The sequence below is a fragment of the Protopterus annectens genome, chromosome 3.part1, assembly GCF_019279795.1.
Source record: "Protopterus annectens isolate FY-2018-M chromosome 3.part1, PAN1.0, whole genome shotgun sequence".
NCBI classification, from domain to species: Eukaryota; Metazoa; Chordata; order Ceratodontiformes; family Protopteridae; genus Protopterus; species Protopterus annectens.
In genome coordinates, this window is record NC_056732.1 from 1,589,357,653 (window position 1) to 1,589,382,608 (window position 24,956).

At 37.5% G+C, this 24,956-nt stretch overlaps 1 protein-coding gene across 1 annotated transcript in view; it reads right to left on the reverse strand.

Moving 5' to 3' along the window:
• The window catches only part of LOC122797822 (vomeronasal type-2 receptor 26-like), a 75,879-nt gene that overhangs the window by 25,482 nt on the left and 25,441 nt on the right, over positions 1-24,956 (reverse strand). The window contains exon 2 of the mRNA XM_044066345.1: positions 21,343-21,466. Within this exon, the coding sequence (XP_043922280.1) occupies positions 21,343-21,466 (124 nt within the window). The remainder of the gene's footprint in view (positions 1-21,342; positions 21,467-24,956) is intronic.

Consider the following 24,956-nt stretch of genomic DNA (forward strand, 5'->3'; position numbering starts at 1 on the left):
GAGATGTTAAACTGAGGTCCCACCTGCTTGAGCTGGTGATAGCTTGGGTTGATGTAAGAGATCCCATGATACATACAGAAAAGAGTAGGGGTCCTTCATTAAAATGCATTATATATACAACATATACAGCTTATTTTATAATTACAACTATTTACACTTATTTAATTATTTAACCTTATTTGTAACACATCTTTCAGTACATTAACCTTTTTTCTCTACTTTATTGATTGCCCCCTCTGTTTTTCTATAGCCAAAATAGCATTTTTCAAAATCTCTGATAATATCCATTAACCATTATATTGTATCTCATTTATCCTTGTATTCCAGACAGTCTATATTATACAAGACAATATTTTATCTAAATTGCTGGTATTGCCTTTTTTATCACCATAATACCCATATTCTATTATGTTCTCTTTTATATATGTAATACTTTTCAAACCTTTTATATCTTTTTCACATATTTCTTGCCATAATTATCTTATTCTTTCACATTCCAAAAAAAACATATTCTGTAGTCTCTATCTTGCCACAAAAACTACAAATCATTTATTTTATTTTTATATGGCACATTTGCCTTTACTCCACAAAAAAAAAAACTGTACATTCAAAATATCTCTCATATCTTTCTAATCTTGCTTTTATAGCTTTTATTTTTTTAAATGTTTCCATAGAAATACATATTAATATTTATTCATTACATTCACATATAATTCCCTTCTATGTTTTTCCACATTGTCCATACTAATTTTCCACAATAACATTTTCTCTTGATATATTTTTATTTCCACAATTAAATCTTCTTTCACCCTTTTGAAATATTTGAGCTTTTCCTATCTTTCTTTATATTTTTCCTTCATTATCCTGATAATCAGTCTATCATCTGTTCCCTTTAACCATATCAAAACTTTATATAAATTCAATGATACCATATGCATGATTGGATGAATTAACCTCAATCCTTTCATGTTTTTTTAACATACAGTATTCCTCTTGTGAGTGGATTTAATCTTGATCCTCATATAAATGAAAACACTATTAGCATTAAATCTTTTTCATGCTCTCTTTGTAATATAAACATACTTGCTATATATGCAATTTTTTCCCAATATAACCAAATTAATTAAACGTTTTTTTTCTAAAAGTCAGTTTATACATTCTCCAAAACATACAGATGTTTCTTATCTTATCAATCATATTCTTCCCCTGTATATGTATATGGACTGCATAGTGGTGCAGCAGTAACATTATCAACTCACAGCAAGAGGTTTTCCGGTTTGATTCTCAGCTGGGGTACCTTCTGTACAAAGTCTGCATGTCTTCCCTGCATTCGTGTGGTTTTCTTCTGGGTACTCTGGATTCCTCCCACGTTACAAAGACATGCATCTGTAGCATTTCTCCCCGGGCCTCCACTGAAAATTGGCTTTGTTCCAAGTCAGAATTTCCTGGTAAACAAAATGTTAAATAAATAATATATATATATATATATATATCTGCTGCTCCTTAACACATTTTATGCCTAGAATTTATATCTTTTCTTTATTAAACTGAATACCTGTTATTTTATCTAGGGATCCCAATCTTTTACTCTTTTCCTTATTGATAATTAAACCAATCATCTTTAATTCTTGAATAAGATTTCCAGCAGCTATTTTCATCCATTCTTCATTTTTTGCAATTAATACTACATAATCCACAAAAGAAAACATTACCAGCACTTGAATGAATGCCTTCTACCATAAAGTATTCAGCTCCCCTCAAAGCTAACTTTATTTCATTAATGACTGCATTTGTGATTAAAGGAAATAGGATACTACTTGCTGGACACCCCTGTCTTATACCTCTTCTTATTTTCATTTCCTGATGTAACAACCCATTTATAATTAATCTCACTTTATTCTTAAATGTAGACACAAACATGTTAATTATTTTCTTTCTTACATTATATTCTTTTAAAATCTCTCATGACTTTTCTTAGTGTATTAAATGCTTTACTCACATCTCCAGCCAAAATTCTAAGGTCTGCATTTTTATTTATCACATCATCAAAAGTTCCTGGTTCCATTTTCATTTTATCCCAGATACTATCTCATTCAATAACTTATTTATTTTGCTTTCTATTCTCTTCTGTATTATTTTCATGAATATCTTATAATCTACATTTTTCAATGTTATGAGTCTCCAGTTTTTAATATCAATTTTTTCACCTTTTTTCCATATACATTTTCATAGGTTCATAGGTTCATAGGTTGGTACTAGGCTATCAGCCCTAGGGCCTATACAAGCCTAGCCATAACAATTCCCTGGCTATTTCTTCCCACATTATTTACTTTCCTGGACCCCTGTCTAGCAGGGCGACTGACGTGATCCCTGGGGTGAATTTCCTTTCTCCTATCCAATCGTCAAGGTTCCTCTTGAAGAGGTCCAAAGAGGCACTCTGCTTGACATGTATGGGCAATCTATTCCAGAGTCTGGGGAGTCTCTGGGTCAGGAACCTATCCCTCCAGCATGTTTTGTTTATTGTGATGACAAGGTTTAGATCCCTGGAGCGTGTAGCTCTGAGGGATTGGGATTTTAAGTGTAGCATGTCCAACAGCTCTGGGTTTGACATGGCCTTGTATGTTAAGCAGAGATCGCCTCTGAGTAGACGATATGACAGAGTATAGCTGGAGTTTTTAAGGCGGTCAGCGTGGGGCATCTGCTTTAGGCCTGTGATTCTTTTAGTGAGGTATTTCTGAGGCCTTTCCAGTTGTTGCAGATGTCTTGAGAGGTACATACCAAATGGGGCATTGTATTCTATAATGGGTCTAATGAGGGATGAGTACAGTGGGACAATGACCTCCTTTTTCTGGATGAAAAGCCCTTCATGATGAGGTGTGCCACATAGAAGGATTTCCTGACTGTTGTGGTGATGTGGTTATCGAAGGTGAGACCACTGTCCACCTGTGTCCCTAAGTCTCTTATCACACTTTCTGTGTTTAGTGTACTGCCACCTATATGGTAATTCATGGATACATGTTTTTTTCCCAAAGGGGATAACAATACATTTCTTGGCATTGAGCTTGAGCCCATGGCTCTGGCACCAAGCATCTGTTTCTGTAAGGCCCTTTTGTAGAGTATCCACATCATTTGGGGATTCAATAATGGCTCCCAGTTTGCAGTCATCTACAAAATTTGTTAGCCAGAGTCCCTTAGTGTTGACCTGTACTTTTATGAATCCCATACATATCATTTTATCTTCATTTCCTTTTTCTAACTATTCATTTAATACCTCAAAACATATTTTTCTTATTCTAACATATCCTTATACATTACATATTCAATCCTATCCAATCCTGTAGCTGATTCTACATTTACTGTCTTCAAGACATTCAATAATTGTTCCATATATTTTTTTTTCCTATTACTTCATTATCTTCAACAGTTAATTTCTTTAAGCACCATTTATATCCTGTATTTGTTTTACTTCCAAAAAAATGTTTTTATAATATGTTATTTTATTACATTCTTTATTTCTTGCTGTGTATTCAAAATCTCCTATCTTCTTTTACCAATTTATTTAGGTAAGGTGCCACTTCCTCTTTTTTTCTTGTAAAAATATCTTTGTTTAAATGTCTTTCAGCTTTTCCCAGTTAGGGGTCGCTACAGCGGAACTCCGGTCCACTAATGATTGGTAGTTGATTTTTATGTGCCGAGTTACCAGCCCTGATGCACAACTTTCAATGAAGGTATGTCCATTCACACATGCCTCCATGCAGAAGACGTTCTAGCTGAGAATCGAACTGGACAGCATCTTACTGTGAGGCGACAACGCTACCGCAGCACCACCACCATAATAATTTTAAAATTTTCTTGATTCATTTTATATATCTTTTTTTTTTCTTTTTCCACAAATCCTTCTATATTATTTATTATATCTTTAATTGCTGTTTGACTAAGATCACTATACGTGTTCTTATATTGTGATCTTTTTACCTTTTGCCATTCTAAAACCTCTTTCTTATATTTTTATTTCAAACTTACCCACTGACTTGTTCAATCCTTATAGAACAATAATAAAGTAGAAAAATCACTGTGTTGCAGCTGGAACTCTCCACAACATTCCACAAGTATCAAACATTTTATTAAAACATAAAAATATTTAAGTAGTATTCATTAAGTACTTTCATCCCCTCAGAACAAGGACTTCATCAGAATACAAGCCTTCTGTAAAATCCTACATTTATAGCCCAATGTGTTAATGACATCACAACCACATGAATATATTTAGACACAAACACTGTGTTTGAAAAATAGCTTAAAAAACACTTGTAAACATCTGTACCATATGTTGTTGTGTTGTTATGTCTTTCAGCTTTTCCCGGTTAGGGGTCGCCACAGCGGAACTCCGGTCTGCTAATGATTGGTAGTTGATTTTTACGCACTGAGTTACCAGCCCAGATGCACAACCTTCAACAAAGGTACACCCATTCACGCATGTCTCCACGCAGAAGACGCTCTAGCTGAGAATCGAACCAGACAGCATCTTACTGTGAGGGGACGAAGCTACCGCAACACCACCAAACTTAAAATAATCTTTCCTACTGAATAACAATTTTAACATAGCCTTTTATCCCTAGCTCTCTTAAATAACAGGGGTTTTACAAAAATAACATCATTTAATCCAAAACACTCCCCTGCCTGAAACTTAATTTGCAATTTGACTTTTTTTTCTTCAATTACATTTCTGTATTCCCTCCTCTAGGGTTAACTAACACTTTCTCTAAGATCCCAAAATGGAATCCCTGAAAATCCCCACAAACTAAAGAATGGCTATACAGTGCATTATTATTATTCTTAGTGGATATCTGATATATATGTTCATATATCCTGTCTTGTAATTGCCTTTCCATTTTGCCAATGTAATATGCTGGACATCCCTTACATAATGCGAGGTAAATAACACCTGAAGTATGACAATTACCCTTAATTAATTCAACTTTTGATTTCATAATCATAATAATTTCTGTAAAACCTGTTAATTAAAAAAGCTAGGGATAAAAGGCTATGTTAAAATTGTTATTAGGTAGGAAAGATTATTTTAAGTATATTATATATGGTACAGATGTTTACAAGTGTTTTTAAGCTGTTATTTTTCAAACACAGTCTTTAAATATATTCATGTGGTTGTGATGTCATTAACACATTGGGCTATAAATGTAGGATTTTACAGAAGGCTTGTATTCTGATGAAGTCCCCATTCTGAGAGGATGAAAGTGCGTAATGAATACCTTTTAAATATTTTTATGTTTTAATAAAACATTTGATACTTGTGGAAAGTTGTGGAGAGTTCTAGCTGCAACACAGTGATTTTTCTACTTTGTTTTTGTTCTCGCAGTCACTGGGGTTGTTGTTTAAACAGTTTTGGCATTTTTAACAGTGTGACCTTGCAGCATGGACTCTTTAGATGAAACACCAGCACTATTTTCACTAGTTAACAGAGACGAGCTGAATAGAATCTATTCAGAGCTGGCAATTGTGAAAGGCAAGCTGACCCAACTTATTGACATGTTTAGCCAATCCCAAGGCTCCATTGATGGGTCCTCAGGAAAGAGGAAACAAAATCAGTCACCAGGAGGCAGGATTTCCACTGGGGAAGACAAGGAGACATGGCAGAATGGACTGGAAGCTGAGGAGAGGCAAGATTTGGTGTCCTGTTTAATTTTAAACTCTACATGTGGATAAAAAGGCATGAATGAACAAAGAAATGGCGCTGGGACAGTGGAGAGTGGTGAAAATGGAATTTCTGGCATTTTGGAGCTGAAGAGAGTGTCTGATATAGTGATGTTTATGAAGCTTGAAATTGATGGTGTAATGATGAATGTTGTTAGTGCATATGCTCCACCATTTGGGTTTGTGATGGATGAGAAAGAAAATTTTTGGAGTGAGTTGGATGAAGTGGTGGTGAGTGTACCCAAGGGTGAGAGACTAGTGATTGGAGCGGACTTCAATGGGCATGTTGTGAAGTGAACAGAGGGGATGAGGAAGTGATAGGTAGGTATGGTGTTAAGGAGAGGAATGCAGAAGGTCAGATGACTGTGGATTTTGCAAAAAGGATGGACATGGCTGTGGTGAATACGTATTTTAAGAAGAGGGAGGAGCATAGGGTGATGTACAAGAGTGGAGGAAGATGCACACAAGTGGATTATATCCTATGTAGGAGGGCCAGTCTGAAGGAGATTGGAGACTGTAAAGTGGTGACAGGGGAAAGTGTAGTTAAGCAGCATAGAATGGTGGTCTGTAGGATGACGTTGGTGATCAAGAAGAGAAGGAGGAGGAGTGTGAAAGCAGTGCCAAGGATTAAATGGTGGAAGTTAAAAAAGGTGATTGTGAGGTGGAGTTCAGGGAAGAGTTAAGACAGGCACTGGGAGGCAGTGAAGAGTTACAGAATAGCTGGGTAACTACAGCAGAGCTAGTAAGGGAGACTGCTAGAAAGGTGCTTGGTGCGACATCTGGACAGACAAAGGAGGACAAGGAGACTTAGTGGTGGAATGAGGAAGTACAGGAGAGTATACAGAGGAAGAGGCTGGCGAAGAAGAAGTAGGATTGTCAAAGAGATGAAGAAAGTAGACATGAGTATAAGGAGATGATGCGCATGGCAAAGAGAGAGGTGGTGAAGGCTAAGGATAAGGCATATGGAGAGTTGTATGAGAGATTGGACACTTAAGAGGGAGAAAAAGACCTGTACCAATTGGCTAGACAGAGGGACAGAGCTGGGAAAGATGTGTAGCAGGTAAGGGTGATAAAGGATATTGAGGGAAACGTACTCTCAAGTGAGGAGAGTGTGTTGAGCAGATGAAAAGAGTACTTTGAGGGGCTGATAAATGAAGAGAATGAGAGAGAGAAAAGGTTGGATGATGTGGGAATAGTGAATCAGGAAGTGAAGCAGATTAGCAAGGAGGAAGTAAGGACAGCTATGAAGAGGATGAAGAATGGAAAGGCTGTTGGACCAGATGACATACCAGTGGAAGCATGGAGGTGCTTAGGAAAAATGGCAGTGGAATTTTTAACCAGATTGTTTAATGAAATTTTGGAAAGTTAGAGGATGCCTGAAGAGTGGAGAAAAAGTGTTTTGGTACCTATCTTTATGAATAAGGGTGATGTGCAGAACTGCAGTGACTACAGAGGGTTAAAATTGATCAGTCACAGCTTGAAGTTATGGAAAAGAGTAGTGGAAGCAAGGTTAAGAAGGGAGGTGATGATTAGTGATCAGCAGTATGGTTTCATGCCAGGAAAGAGCACTACAGATGCGATGTTTGCTCTGAGAGTGTTGTTGGAGAAATACAGAGAAGGTCAGAAGGAGTTGCATTGTGTCTTTGTGAACTTCGAGAAAGCATATGACAGGGTGCCTAGAGAGGAGTTGTGGTATTATATGAGGAAGTCGGGAGTGGCAGAGAAGTATGTAAGACTGGTACAGGATATGTACAAGGGTAGTGTGACATTAGTGAGGACTGCGGTGGGAGTGACAGATAAGTTTAAGGTGGAGGTGGGATTATATCAAGGATCAGCTCTGAGCCCTTTCTTATTTGCAGTGGTGATGGACAGGTTGACAGATAAGATCAGACAGGAGGCCCCGTGGACTATGATGTTTGCAGATGACATTGTGATATGTAGTGAGAGTAGGGACCAGGTTGAGGAGACCCTGAAGAGGTGGAGATATGCTTTAGAGAGGAGGGGAATGAAGGTCAGCAGGGCTAAAACAAAATATGTGTGTGTTATTGAGAGGGAGGGCAGAGGAATGGTGAGGATGCAGGGAGTAGAGTTGGTAAAGGTGGATGGGTTTAAGTACTTGGGATCAACAGTTCAGAGTAATGGTGAGTGTGGAAGAGAAGTGAAGAAGAGAGTACAGGCAGGGTGGAATGGGTGGAGAAGAGTGTCAGGAATGATTTGTGACAGATGGGTACCAGTACGAGTGAAAGGGAAGGTCTACAAGAGAGTAGTGAGACCAGCTATGTTATATGGGTTGGAGATGGTGGCATTGACAAAAAGGCAGGAGTCAGAGCTGGATGTGGCAGAGTTAAAGATGTTAAGATTTGCAGTGGGTGTGACTAGGATGGACAGGATTAGGTATCAGTATATTAGAGGGTCAGCTCAGGTTGGACAGTTTAGAGACAAAGCAAGAGATGCGAGATTGCGTTGGTTTGGACATGTGCTGAGGAGGGATGCTGGCTATATTGGGAAAAGGATGCTAAGGATGGAGCTGCCAGGTAAGAGGAAAAGAGGAAGGCCTAAGTTAAGGTTTATGGATGTGGTGAGAGAGGACATGCAGGTGGTTGGTGTGAAAGAGCATGATGCAGAGGATAGGAAGAAATGGAAACATGATCTGCTGTGGCGACCCCTAAAGGGAACAGCCGAAAGAAGATGATAATGGAACTGGTGCAAGGCCAAAAACTTCAGGTATTGTTTCACATAATGAGGGGGAAAGGGGTTTTGGCTCTAATACTGCAGTTTCAAGATGATTTAATGTGGATGGGACTGATAAAGTTGACTCTGACAATTTTATTCAAAAAGACTTTTGTTTTTAATGACCAACATAATATGGGAAGCAATATAAAGACTGTGAAATATGCAGCAAAGTCTGGGACTTTGAAAGAAAACATATTCCTTTTAGAGAAAAGAATGTTTGATATTAGGAATCTCCAAATGGAGAATGCTTATTTAAATGAATGTTTACAGAAGAAAATTGCACCAAAGAGCTTAAGGGTTTATAAGTTTCTGTTTGGAATTGAATATGATGAAAAACTGATTATTGAATTTTCTGAAATGTTCAACAAACATGCATTAGAGCTTGTGGAAAAGATTATTTTATGTAATGATTAGTGAAGTTGAAACTTTAAATAATGATATCAAAAATGACCTATTGTTCTCACAATATGAAAACTTGTATTTCAAACAGTTTAAAATTGTGGAAAACAAGTGTAACAGCATTTTTGACAAAAAAAAGTAAAAAGTTACAAAGGGATTTAAAAGAGTATAAAGAGAACTGAGCATATATTGTGAAACAGAAAGAACACAAAATTGTTGTAGGGGAGGGGGGCACACCCACCCTCTCAATGAAGATTATATGTATAGGAAGGAAAGGAGAAGTTCCCTTTATAACCCTGATGGTTATGACAACAGTTTTCAGCACAATAACTATAGAAATAACCAACATTTTTTCAAGCACAAGAAAAATGGGATGTGGGGGAAAGAAGAGACATGGAAAGGGCACCAAACCAGTGGTCCAACAGAACCAAGTGGAGAAGAGAATAACAACCAGTAGCGACAATGAAATTTTAAGGAATGGATTTAGTACATACAGGGGTTACCATATTTACAATTACTCAGGAATAACTATGACTAAGGAACATTTTTTGTTATTTATAAAGGGGTTGAAATATGTGCCAGCTAGAGGTTTTGACTATACAGACACAATTTTAGGACTGAAAGTTTACATGAGAAAATTGAACTTAGCCTTTTTGTTAAGGGACCAAGACAAACATGTTAACCACACTAGGAATAAAGAAATTAAAAGTAAGAGTGTGTACAACCCACCAATGGATCCCACTCTAAATGTTTTTGAGAAGACTGTGGCTGAGGATTTATATGCCTTAAAAGCAAAAGAAAAAAATATTTTTATATAGAAATCTTAGTGGGGAAGAAATAAGACTAGCTGAACAGCTTAGAAACAACAGGACAATTAGGATTATGTGTCCAGATAAAGGGGGTGGGATGGTCATTTTTGATGCTTTACACTACTCCCAAAAAATCTTAGAGATGTTACATGATGCTAATGTATATACCCATATTTCACTTAATGAAGTAAACATTAGTTACCGAAGAATAGATTATTATTTGGAAGAATATATTTTGGATGAGCGTATTACACCTGAAATTTACAGCTTTTTGAAAGTTAAGAATCCTCTGGTGGCTACCCTCTTTGGAATTCTGAAAACCCACAAGGGGTAAATAATAACTTAACATTTTGGCCAATAGTAGCAGGACAGGGGTCAAAAACTTATCCTTTTAGTGTCACCATAGACTTTTGGTTAAAACAAGTTGTGAATAAAGTTGAGCACTTAGTAAAGGATTCATGGGATTTTTTGGGCAGAATAAAGGAAGGGCTTTGGGAGAACAATTTGATTTTCTTGACCATCAATGTAGTGAACTTATTCACTTGCATCCCTAGAGAGGATGGGTTAGACATGTTTGCTAATTGTTTAAATAAAATTTCAGGTTTCTCTGACGAGAAAGTAAATTTAATAGTAGACTTTATTGGGGTAGTTTTAGACTGTAACTATATATATTTTGAAGGAGAATACTTCAAACAAAACAAAGGTGTTGTTATGGGAGCCTCTTGTGCTCCCATGTTTGCAAATTTGGTTCTCCTTGACTGGGAGTTAAACAAAGTCTTTAAATGTGAGTATTTTCAAAATATCAAATTATACATAAGATTTTTGGATGACATTTTTACTCTGTGGAACAGTTACACAGATAGAATGGAGGAATTTATTAAGTATCTGAATTCTACTAGTAGTTTCTTAAAATTTACTCACACAAGTAACTCATTGACAATTAGTTATCTTGATACACATATTTTTAAAACTCCAAGTGGTTTTACATCTAAAATATATAGAGAACCCACATTCAGCAACTCTTAACTTGAATACACGAGTAGTCATCCCCCACATCAAAAGGCTAATATTGTGAAAGGCCAGATGGTAAGGGTTGCCAGAATGACATCTTCGGCTGGTGACCTTGAGAATGAATTACAGAAAGTTGCAGAAATGTTCTATGAAAGAGGATATCCACAGGGAATGGTCCAGGAAAATATGAATTATGTTAGAATGGAATGGGGTAAGAGATTCAAACCCCTGTTAGGAAATTTTAACATGGTAAGAGAGTCATTTCAGGGTCAACAAAACTTTGAAAGGGCTATGATCCTACCCTACTGGGGAAAGGTAGGGAAAGTGAAGGACATTATGGAAAAAACTGGGCCATTCTCAGGGGGAACCCAGATTTAAGAAGGGTGGTAGGAGAGATACCCTCCTATGTATATAAAACTGGAGTAAACATAAAAGAAAGTTTTGAATATGTGAAGAATACACAAGCTAACAAGCATGATGGTACTATAAAGTGTGGATCTTGTTCACAATGCTGTTACATAGTAGGTTGTAAAATGGTTATTTTAGAAAATACCCTCAATCAAAAGTTGAATTTGTTAAGGGTAATTGTCATACTTCAGGTGTTATTTACCTTGCATTATGTAAGGGATGTCCAGCATATTACATTGGCATAACGGAAAGGCAATTATGAAACAGGATATATAAACATATATATCAGATATCCACTAAGAATAATAATAATAATGCACTGTATAGGCATTCTTTAGTTTGTAGGAATTTTCAGGGGTTCCATTTTGGGATCTTAGAGAAAGTGCTAGTCAATCCTAGAGGGAGAATTACATAAATTTAATTGAAGAAAAAGAAGTCAAATTGCAGATTAAGCTGCAGGCAGGGGAGGGTTTTGGGTTAAATGAAGTTATTTCTGTAAAACCCCTGTTAATTAAGAGAGCTAGGGATAAAAGGCTATGTTAAAATTGTTATTAGGTAGGAAAGATTATTTTAAGTGTATTACATATGGTACAGATGTTTACAAGTGTTTTTTAAGCTGTTATTTTTCAAACACAGTGTTTGTGTCTTTAAATATATTCATGATGTTGTGATGTCGTTAACACATTCGGCTATAAATATAGGATTTTACAGAAGGCTTGTATTCTGATGAAGTCCCCATTCTGAGGGTATGAAAGCGCTTAATGAAAACTTTTTAAATATTTTTATGTTTTAATAAAACATTTGATACTTGTGGAAAGTTGTGGAGAGTTCTAGCTGCAACACAGTGATTTTTCTACTTTATTTTTGTTCTGGCTGTCACTGGGGTCATTGTTTAAACAGTTCTGACCTTTTAGAATATTCTCATATGTATATGGTCTACCCATAACTGTATAAAATTTTTTCCTAGTATCTCTATCCAAATTGCTATATGGTCTGAAAACCCTGATATTTTATCCCCATATTATCATATTTAAAGTCTCCAAAATAATAAAATAATCAATTTATTTTCTCAAATTGCATCTTCTATATGTCCAGTGCTTAATATCCCACAAATACATTGTTCCACTATTTAATATTTTCCTTTGTCTTAAATCACAATTAAAATTACATACCAATACTATTTGAATGTTAATACTAACATAATTAAGAAGCTTACTAAACATTATCTCCCTTTGTTTCTGTAAAACATATCCATATATTACAATAATTCTATATACGTGGTTCTTCCATTTTCAATCTAGTATTATCATTCTTCTTAATATCACTAATGTATAATCCAAAATTTCCAATTATTTTTTACTTAAAATTATTATACCCGAACACTTATTTTCTCCTATATACCATGTAACTTTACCTTCTCATAATTCCTTCACTTGTCTCCTTTCTCCCCGTGCTAAACTTTTCATATCTAATAATATTAAATATAAGTGACCCACACCATTCCAACATGCCTAACCTTCTTTTCACATTCTTTATACTATTAACATTTACAGCTAAGATTTTTAGTTTTTGAGAAAATATTTATTATTCTCATTCTTTTCTTTTTATTGTCTCTCAAACCTATACTTTTAAATTTATGTTTTCTATCCTTAACTCTTTTTCCAATAGGATTTCTTTTACTTTTAATTATCACTCACTTTGCATCCCTCTCTTCACGTGAATTACTAATCTCATCTTCCTTTTCTTACTTGCTTTTTGTATACTTCACTCATACTTAATTTTTAACCTTTATTGTCATTTCTTCCTTTTTCTTTTTATCTTGCCCCAGTTCTATATTGTGCTCTTTAACATTTTCTTTCACTTGATCTTCGATCCCTTCCCCTGTTTCTTTTTCATTTACCTCACACTCCATCTATGAATGCCCCATTTGTTCACATTTTATACATTTCTGTTCACATCTCTTTACTTCATGATTTATTTTCTACAAATAAAATACACACACACACACACACACACACACACACACACACACACATATACGCACTCACACACACACACACACACACACACACACACACACACACACACACACACACACGTATGTCTTGGGTTGATCCCTGTTTTTCACAAACCCCCTCTTGCCATCTGTATTAATTATACTTGGTGCATGTATTACATTTTAATTTTCATTTGCAAAACAACACCACATTCCCAGTCTCCAGCACATAAACCTTTGTTGTGATAATTTTTTGTAATGTCTATAAGATCTTTGCACATGATTTTTTAAATAGTATATCAAAGTCTCTTTTTCTTCTTCAGGACGAAATTGCATAAACATTTTCTATTTTGCCTCTATTACATGCTTATACAGCATATAAATTCAAGGGATTATCATCTTTTTTTCTTTTTATATTGTTCTAGAAAATTTTCCTACCCTGTACAGTTTCAAAGGAAGTGTCACAAAAAGAGGCTTTATTAATATGGATAAACACTCTTACCTCTCTGGGCGAAATACCCAATGGTGCAATAACATTGCCCAATATTTTATACCACTCAAGTTCCTTTTCCTTCTTACTGCGTATTCTAACATGATGCATCCTTTTCATCTCCATTTTCCTTCCTTCCTTTTTTTCAGATTCTTTTACAGTTTGTGCATATGGCTTCTTGTTTTCTTTTCTTAGTATATTCCATTTCTTCTTATAGCCTCTCCAATATCTCACCCCATGACAAAGCTTTCTCACACTCCAGCTCACTTTGTTCAATTAAATCCTTTAGGTAGACATGCTGCAAGCCTCCTGGCTGGAGGGTTGTAACAATACACTCTGATTGCGATTCAGCTTCTCCCTTAAATAACTTTAATTGGAACATCTCTGTATCTTGTGAAGGTTCGACCTTCTTCACTAGCAATCGTCTGCCTATCCACCCTCTTGCCACTTTTTCCTTTCACGTCCTCCATTAATACATCCTCTGGTTGAAAACTCTCTTGCAAAGGCTCAACTGCTTTCTCCCTTATTCCATCAATGCTTTCCATAATCTCCACCAGATTCTCCCGCTGGCTGTTCACCTCCATAATGCTCCCTGCTTCTTTGAGCTGTCTTCATACTCAGACCAGAAGCAGAAAGTGTCACGTCTAACTACATTCCTGTACACCAAAGAGTAGGGGAAGTTCCCCAATGCTCTGGCCAAATTTCCCCTAGTAGTATAATTACCACTTCAGTTCTCCCACGAAAAGAGAATACTAGCCTAATGGGACTAACCCAGTCAACAAAGGATAAATAAAATAACAATGATATTTATAACTAAAAACGTAACATTGAGTGCAAAAGACTCAGGTCATGATTCATAGTTAAACTACATAGTATGCAGCACAAACACACTTTAAAATACACATGCAAATGACCACATGATATGCAAATAAAATTATGTAATGATGGTGTGCTATAATACGATGATTACAGACACAGTGCATAATACTTTGCATATGTATTCTGCAGTGTGTTTGCGATCACTGTATTATGTAAGAATGGTGTGTTATAATACACTGATCACAGATGCACTGCAGAATACATATGCAAATGGCCACATGATCTGCAAATGAAATTAAGTAAGGAAATGAGCTCCTAATGATATATGAGTGTGTGAGTTGAACACAGATACAATTCATAGCAATATGCAGGGAAAAACTCCAGCTATACTCTGTCGCATATCATCTACTCTGAGGTGATCTCTGCTTAACATACAATGCCATGTCAAACCCAGAGCTGTTGGACATGCTACACTTAAAGAAATCCCAATCCCTCAGAGTCACACGCTCCAGGGATCTAAATCTTGTCATCACAATAAACACAACATGCTGGAGGGATAGGTTCTTGACCCAGAGACTCCCCAGACTCTGGTATAAACTGCCCATACATGTCAAGCAGAGCGCCTCTTTGGACCTCTTCAAAAGGAACCTTGATGATTGGATGGGAAAAAGGAAATTCACCCTGGGGATCACGTCAGTTGCCCTGTTAGACAGGGGTCCAGGGATGTAAATAGTGTGGGAAGAAATAGCCAGGGAATTGTTATGGCTAAGCTTGTATAGGCCCTAGGGCCGATAGCCTAGTACAAACCTATGAACCTATGAACCAGTATTCATCTGACTATACAAGGACAAAACACACCCAAAACATCAGAGTTGAAAACTGTGAGAATGTTAGGAGTAGCAATGCTAGTTGTGCAATTATGTATGTTGCAAATTAGCTCTGCTGCCTCCTACTGGTATTTGAGCTGGCATTCAGCACCAAAGGAAATGCTCTTGTCAGCAGCTGACATATTATAAGTTCACCATTTAAAAGGTAATTGATCACTTTAGAGCAGATTGAGGGTATTCTACATGGCTTGGCTTATCTGTGGCACCCACAAACAGAGCCTGTCTGAATGCATGTCTTTCCCATACCTGCATAGAGCAAAGGTAAGTATAGCTCTATCTAACTAGAGGGACCTTTCAGAGAATAATAGGGGACACAGGTTTTTCACAAATCTCCATCTCCAGAATATTTAATAAGCTCCTCAATGTAATGCTTCTACAAATGGAGAAGCACATATTGTTTCCTAGCACACCACAGCAGCGAGAGAGGTCAACATGCATGCTTTCTATAACATCACCCACCTACCTGAGGTACTGAGTCCCATACATTGCACCCATTTAACAATAAAAGCCACAAAGTTTTATGAGCAGGAAGAGCTACCTTGCTATGAACTTTCAGACAGTGTACGATGCATGTGAGATCTTAACCAATGCATATGCACAGCACCCAGGTATTTTCCATTTTTCACACGTATGACATGCATCTCAGCTATACTGTTTTTTTCCTTCTTAATAATATTCCACAGAGCCCTATAGTTTGTTAGTGCAGGCACTATTGCTAATGTATGTGGCACCAAATATAGTGTGTCCACTGTAGTAATCCTACCCACATACTGATACTCTGTTGCCAGTGACACTGGATACCCACTAAATCCCTGAATTATGACACCCATTTGCAACCATCATCAGAGTATGGCTGAACTCCAATGTAATACTGCACATGCACAAACTAACAATATAATACAACAGGTGTTCATCTTATTCAAAACAAGTTCCTGGTCCCTTGATATTGGGGGGAGGGGACTGCAGTGTGACTTTATCGCATCCTGGATATTGCTTGCATATTGCATACTGGTGAGGAAGTAAGATGGGCAGCTGCAGCTTATAGTCAGACTACACACATACACGCGTGTGTGCATGTGTACACAGACACACATGGCAAGTAGGGAAGATGTCTGATGAGATTTTGGCAGAACAGCAGCAACTGACAGCTATACATTCATCTCACTGATGGTATCAGGCACAGTACTTGTCAGCACAGGTAAATTGACAACATCTAGTCCAGACCTGTGGCTCCTAACAGTCATGGAATGACATAGCAATGTTACACAAAGAACAAACACAGTGCAGGCATTTTTTAATATCAGACTGTGCTGGTCAATGTATGGTTGAGCTATCCTGCGCATCAGACTTTCCCAGGTACACCACACAGAAAGGTGAAAAGACTAGGTCACAGTCTTTAGCATGTGAAGATGTGGGGATGTCACTGTGTGACCGTGACTTGTGGCCACTTTGCTGGCCTGTTGCCCTTAGATATGTGGTCCACTTTGACAAAGGTAGCATATGACTACTAGACCATGACCCAGATGTAGTTCACTGGTGAAAAGTTCTGCCAGTGGAAGCTGGGTGTTGTTTCTGGCCATGATAAAGGGATGCAGAGTGTCACGCACTTCCAGATGCAAGTGAGGATTGAATGCCCCTTCATGTCCCCGTACACAGCAGGCCCTGGTATGTGCACTAGCCTGAACTTGGATAACACAGTCTGTGTAGGCAGTGATGATGTCATGGCAATCCTTTGCGCAGAGGTTGGAAGTGGTTTGTGTCACCATGGGATCATACAATCAATCAGTATTATGCTCTTTCATTCCATTTCCTCATGGTTCCCACACAGCACAGCAGAAGCTCCATGCTGGACTGCATTACAGCATAGTACATGGATGATTGCCTGGTATATGTGCTGATTGATCCTGAATACTACATGCATATTATGGTCAACCATGAAATGTGACAACATCAGGCACCTTTCCTGCTGATTGATCCTGAGTACCACCTGCATCTCATGGCCAACTGTGACATGTGACAACATCAGGCACCTTTGTAAGGCTACACAATGATGGGTATATACACATCTGACACAGTGCACTCATCTGTTGCCACAGTCACAGGAGCAGTATCACTAGTGTTTGAATACCTGAAGGATTCCCTCCTCCACTGGTGGCAGTGAGCACTCAAACTGCATTGCTTCAAATTAATCTCTGAAAGAGGCCATGTTTTCATCATGTATCATTGGTAGATGTCCAACCATTTTGGAGACCAATAGATAGTGCCACTCTGTTATCAGACTGTGAGTCTGGTATCTGTGTTATATCAGTAGCAGCAGCCCTGCATGGAGGAAAACTTCAAACTGCTGTCCTGTTCCAGCCACTACAGGTACCAATGTGGCAGTGCTCTGCTCTGTGAATACAGAAAAAGACACCAGAGTGAGTATGAGTACATGTGCTAAATTTGTGTCCCTGTGCTATGCAAAGTAAAGGTATCCCTGTGCCATGCAGAGTAAAGGTGCCATGTGCCATGCACAGTACAGATACCCCTATGCCATACACAGTAACATTTCCCCTGTTCTATGCAAAGTAGAGGTACCCCTGTGCCATTCACACTAAAGGTATCCTTATAAAATGTACCAGACAATATCAATCAATCTTTACTGCATTCCTGATGTTATTGAATAGCAGATGCCCCTATAACAAAATATACCCTATGTGATGTGGATAGCCTACATTCTTTTTGAGCAGTGCTGATGGTCAAAAATCTGCTGAATTTGGTGCTAAACTGTTACATCATCAACTGAAATTCATAGAAGTGGGTCTATCCTCATGTACAATCCACTCTTCCTGAGATGACTTTAGAACTCTTTGTCCCCCACAGAACCCCAAAAACTCCTCCAGCTCTGGCAATGTACCACTCCCAGGTGACCACATACCATGAATGGCCTCCCACCTGCTACAAAATGTGCTTTGCCTGAGCATGGCACAGTATGTCAGTGACATGATTATGGCATATTTGTAGTGTGAGCATGCATGTTTAGCATGGCACTTATGTCAGGAACTAATATCTGAAACACCTGGTCAAATAGAGGCTGGTCCACAGACACTCTCTCTTTTTCACTTTAAAATGTGCCATATGTGTGTCCTGGGCATGCCTCTCAACTATATAGATTTTTGCAGAATGTCCAGGTTTTTGCCTCATATTTTTTCACCGTTTTTGATAAAATTGTGGTTTTCTGGAAAATCAGTGGCAAATCATTAAAGACTGAAGTTAAAGAATAATGAATGACATTTGACATATAGATTTCATACCCTTCATAAAATTAATGCTATGCACAACCTGTTATTCTATCAACCTTTTTAAGTTTGTAAGAGCAATATTTAAACATTGTTCATATTTTGGGGCCTTTGTCCCACTTTCATTTATAGGTTTGTCCGGATTGCTTGCTCTAGGAGGTTGAGAGGTATGGTCCTGGGTGCTTATAGCAAGACGTCATTTTCAGTAGATCGGAAATTGTTTAGCCTCTCCTGTCCATTTCATTTTCCAGACATATTGGCACACGTGGACATATGATACAGAATTATAGATACTTTTGCGACTGGTGGGATGACAGCTACAAGCCAAGGGATAACTTGTGTACACCATACAAAGGTCTATATTAGTTCGCCAAAATTCATTTTCAGCTAACTCCAGTTCATTGACCCATATTCAGCAAAATTCACTTCCAAGATTCACTGAATATTCCAAGGGCAATGAAATACTTGCCCTGCAGCACAACAGACCACATCTAACTAAATTGAACCCACCCAAGTGTGGGGCTTTGCCCCCACCCCCCGGTGTGGGGGCTGCACCCCCACACCCCTCCAACTATATATACCAACTCTGAGATTGCACTACAGTGGGGAAAAGGGCAAAGTTGTGTAGTTGGTCAACTACTTCTTTGACCTAGAATTGCAGAAGTGAATTTTGCAGAATATGGGTCGATGAATTTAAGTTGGCTGAAAATGAATTTCGGCAAACTAATACAGACCCCCACACTATACTGAACTTGACAGGTTATGGGGTATAAGGGGTAAGACATATGATAGATTTTAGGGACAGCTATGGAAACACTTACAGTAAGTGTATGCTGCAAAGGCCTAAAAATATGTCCTACATGGACCACCTGAAAGCTCTGCCACTGAACTCAGTATCCTACACATAACTAAGAGGTGACCCATATATGGCATACAAGGCATCTTTCAACCCAATACTAATGGACCTACTGCACACCAGCAAGTCCAATGGCATCAAAAATACTCAGCCCAGGGATATAAACCTCTTCTGGAAAATGAATAAAATAATTTGGAGGGACAGGAATATCTCACAGAAGGTACTACTGCTCTGGAACAGACTCCATATCAACATAAAACAACCATATTCAAGTTCAACTTCAACTTGGATCTATGGATGGGTAATAGAACATTTACCACAGGACTTCCCTTGTACCACTAATGGACAGAGACAGCTCCTAAATGCTTTATCCCACACATGGGTCCCCTCAGATTATCCATGGTACAATCCCAGTTATTCACACTAAGGATAATATATACTTTTCAACCATGGGATGGGTAGGGATAATCTAAAACCAAATGGGATAGGTTAATTCAAGCACAAAAAAGGGAAAATCACTGGGATTAAAATGGCCGACAACAGCAGCTAGACCAGCACTTACCTATGAACAAATTGCAAAATACATTCCAGACAAGGCTGTAACTCTTTAAGATAAACAGGTACAAGGCAGTCATCCCTGTTGCCAAAATAAGGGCCACCTTGAGAAAAAGACAGTAGTCCAGCTCAACCCTAATATACTGGTGGGTGAGACTCATGTTTAGGCATAGAACTACTATAGTTAAAATCACAGGCCGCAATAATTACACAAGCATTACGCTCACTGTAAGTATTGACAGCTCATCATTATGATCATTCTTGCAGTAACCTAAGTTATATGGGTTTTATCCTCAATAGCCAATTTTCTCTCTCCCCTCCTTCCTCTCAATCTTTCAAGAAGTTTAAATTTTGTCGCATTAGTCCATCCCAATTACATAGTTGGGTCTTTTTTCTCTGACCAACAAATAACTACATTTCTTCTGAGGATTGTTATACATTCTGAGATCTCTCTAAATTACGTCTTTGATAAAAAATATTAATCCCTCACTTTTCTATTAACCAAGAATCGATTTTTCTAAAATTTATTATCGCCTCAGTGATTGCTTTGTTCCTGCTCACTCCTTTTCTTAGGTAACCCATTATATGCCCCCTTTTCTTATTCTGTTTGTCCATACATCCCTATCCTTTCTCCTCACCTTCCTATACTGCTTATGGCCTCACGTTTTCTTTGTAATTTATTTTTCCACTGCCTCTATATTTTCTTCTTTTTCTTACATGAATTATTTCTTTCTCACTGATGAATTCAGATAACTCAGTAATTGGCTACTTGTTTTTGCTATACAGTTTCATTGTTGTCACATGCTTTATTATTACCATTCCTTTATCCTATCATTTTCAGAAATCTGGATATTTGAAAATTAGCATTTTACTTACATATCTTTCTGATGTAGCTGTGCCTGTGATCCAACTCAACTAGTCAGTCATTCAAGCAGGCAACCGATACATTCAGCATATCCTCTTATTTAGAAAGTCTCATCTTAAATACGGTGTCAACAATATTACAATAACTGTTAGCCACATCTAATTAGACACAAAGCTCTTAAAACCAGAGACAATCATATGGTTAAAAAAGTCATACAGAGTGATGTAAAACTCTATTCCGTACATGAAGATAAATAAAAACAGTTTAACATTTAACAGTTGCCCAACTTTATAATGACAACTAAACTATGAAGCTTGTTAAAACGGAAATGATTTAGCAACATCACATCTGTTGGTTTACTATTAGGTTGTACTCCTGTGTAGAATCCTCTTATGGTAAAGGGTTTAACAGAATGCATCCAACAGGAAGTGGATTGCTTTAAGAAAAAGTTCCGTTTCATGTTTATTACATTTCTTTCACTGGTTGAGTTTAATGTGTTGCACACTGTTTTGTTGATGACTTACCAGTTTGGTTAGTGATCTCACCCTCTGAGCAGGGGATACAGATGAAGCAGCACTTTGGTTGCCCCCGCTGTTCAGCTTTCCTGTATCCTAGAGAACAACTCGCAGAGCAAACAGAAATGGGAACCTGTGGAAGATGAGAGAGAGCAGTTTTTGTATTTATTTTTAACTTGATAAGAAGCACTAGGCACATGTGGCTGTTTTCAAAAATTACATGAGAATTTTGTTTAGATGAAATGTGATGCAGTATACAAGAGGAATCTTAATAAATGGAGAAAAGTATGATTGAGCTTGCTTTGCATATGTGTGTGGCAGGGGAGATACTAGTCGTGTGTGGCATTTTGCCATTACCTAGAATAATGCCAAAGACAAGATAATTAGCTTTCATAATGGGCTATGGAGCTGGTGTCATTCTAGGAGAATCCAGTATATGTCAGATTGAGATGTGATGGCTGACAAGCCTTCTGGCTTTGTTAGGGATGGTCTGCACCTCTCTTACCAAAGCTTTCACATTTTGGCTAAAGCGTTTGCTGCCCCCATAGTGCCTTTTTTAGGCAGCGTCTATCTGATGGAACTTCCAGCCTAATAACTGTGACCCAGAACACATTAATATGGCTCTACTCAATAGCTAGCATATTAGACAAAAAAAAAAATCCCTAAACTTGAGGTTCTCCAGCAACGTGAGCACATTCCATATATGTGAAGTTAATAAAGAATGTGGTACGTGCTCACTTAGTGGGGGTCTGAGGTCCAGGTACACCCGGGTCTGTCTGGATGCTCCCTTTTTCTCATTTACTGCGTCTGTGCTAAAGAAGAAAATCACAGCTTTGCTGGAGTAAATTCAGTCTTAGAATACATGAAACTCAGTCCTCTTAGCTTTTAAAAATGTTATTAGCAAATAAGCTCTGCTTAGATAACTGAGGAGCGTGGGCTACAGCTCTGAATTTATTGTTAAAAAAGTAGGTGAGTACCAGGCTAGGAACTCCCATTGGCCAGAGGGTGGGGTGGGGTGAGACTTTATTGTGGATGGCTGTGACATCATGGGAGACCTTTGCTGGTGTGCATGTGAGTAGAGATAGAGTGGAGTTTATGCTGATCACAGTCATTAAAAAGAGTTAAAACAATTTAAAATATTCATAAAAATCCAATCCAGACAAGTGTAAAAACACAGATCTTCCTTGTCATCAATATAGCTCCAATGTCTTGTAAAAATTCCAAATAAAGTCCTACAATTTATTTCCAAAATAAGCATCTAAGAAAACTTTTCTGCATGTGTATCTATCTAAATGGTGTCGTGCTTTCAGTTAACCTTCATCAGATTTGCCAAAACTAATCTTTCTAAATTTCTGTGTTGTGGTATCTCTAAAAATGAGATAAGGGCTGAAAAGGTGGGAGGAGGGGGGGTTCAAGTAAGGTATACCAAATCAATACAAAAATGTGCACGATGAACCATGAAAACTTCAATTTACAGCTTTTGGATATCTGACCCGAGTCGAGGGAAGAGTGTTGATTTGCAGCTTTTAAAAGATAAGAGGACTGAATTTCATTTATTGTATGACTGAATTTACTCCAGCAAAGCTGTAATTCTGTTCTTTACCATAGATGCAGTAACTGAGAAAAAGGGAGCATCCAGACAGACTCGGGTCCACTTGGACTTCATACCCCCACTAAGCAAGCAAATGCCACATTCTTTATTCAGTTTTTTTCCCTTGATGACAGGTGTCGCTAGGGCTTTATGGCTCATTAGGACTGTTCACAGGCAGTTACCCTCCTGCATATATGTGAGGTTACAGAAAAATGGTGTCAGAGTAATGAAAGCATTCCCTCTATTCTTGGGTATAACGCCTATCACATCTTCAGACTTATTGCAACTGTAGGGGAGTATTAGCATTTTCAAGTATATTCTCACCTCACAACAGATTCTTTGGGGCACAACATTTGAAGTCCTAGAAGTTCAAATCACCATAAACACAACTAATTACCACCTCATAGCCATCTATAGAACACCCTCTATATCCCCTTCTGAGCATGATAGCTATCTTAACACATTAGCTGAAATTCCCATTAAACCCAGGACCTTTCTATTGGGGACTTCAACTATCCATCCATGAATTGGCAGCATGACCAGCATTTCCTTGACATCAAAAATGCTAACTCTCTTTCACAAACAGTTAACCATCCTACTAGGGGCTCCAATATCCTGGATCCAGTCCTCACAAGTATGGCCACTTCTTGCACAATTTTATATGTACCATCATGTATTGATAAATCTCAGCTCCTATCTTCACCAAATATAATAAGACATTTAAAAACAAATTCCTGTGGTGGAATACCCATATAAGTAAACTATATACCAAGAGGAAGAAACTGTTTAATACAAGTAAGAGGTCTCATTACACTTATATAAACTGCACACTTAAGCAAACTAATAAAGAGTTTAAGGTAACCACTAGGAGACTCAAAGCACAGCATGAACTTAAAATGGCCTCTAAAAGAAAAAGTAACTATAAATCTTTCTTTAATTTTGGTAAGAAGTTATACAGTAACACCAACAAAATTCAGAGCTATTCCTCAATACTTCTACACTCTCTGACCAAAGAAAAAAGCTAATATCATAGATAACAAATTTAGTGTAAAGTTTACTCCACCTACATTTATAACTGTTCTGCAGATTCCACAATCCCAGCCCCTCCTTTTAATTACTATGGAGCAAGTTCTCTAATGTAACACAAATATTCGGTTAAAGGAACTAAACCTTTATCAGCAGATAAATAAGACATGTTGACATGATACTGTCATATCCCAGTGTATCCCTTAGCTCAGACTTGTACTACATGTCAAGTAGTGCGGCATCTTTGCCATCTTTAAGGTAAAGGTAGATAATTAGATAGGCAGCAGCCAGTTCTCTCCTGGTCTATATTGTCTTGTCCTTTTTGAGGCTAAAAGAAATTTTAAATATATGTATGTGTGTGTATATATATATATATATATATATATATATGTTTACTATCAAAATATGGAATGGCACTTACTCAAAACCGGGATGGTCACATGCATATTTTCCAATTTCTGTAGTGCCGTTCAGAAAATGTTCGAATGCACATTAGTGAATGGTAGTGTACATTTGCTAATGTGCATTCAATGTTGTGATAACAGATTGCACTACAGTTGGGATTGGAAAATTTACCCTTTTCCTCACTGTAGTGCGATTTCAGAGTTGGAATATATAATTTGCAGGGTATGGGGGATGGGCTTCCCCCCACCTCCTGGCATTCCGAATTTGTTCGAATGTGGCAGTCGAGGTGATGATTTTCGTAATTTTGTACAATGACATTGCCGAATTCGGAATGTCAGTTTGATCAAGTGAATAGATTTTTTTTTTTTGCTTTCAATGTTTTGATAGTAAACCATATATATATGTGTGTTTGTGTGTGTGTGTGTGTCTCTCTCTCTCTCTCTCTCACTATATATATATATATATATATATATATATATATATATATATATATATATATATATATATATATTTTTTTTTTTTTTTTTGGCTAGGTTTGTAATGGTTTGCAGACTGATTGTCTAGTAGTTACTTATGAACCCATGGACCTAAGCAATGTGAA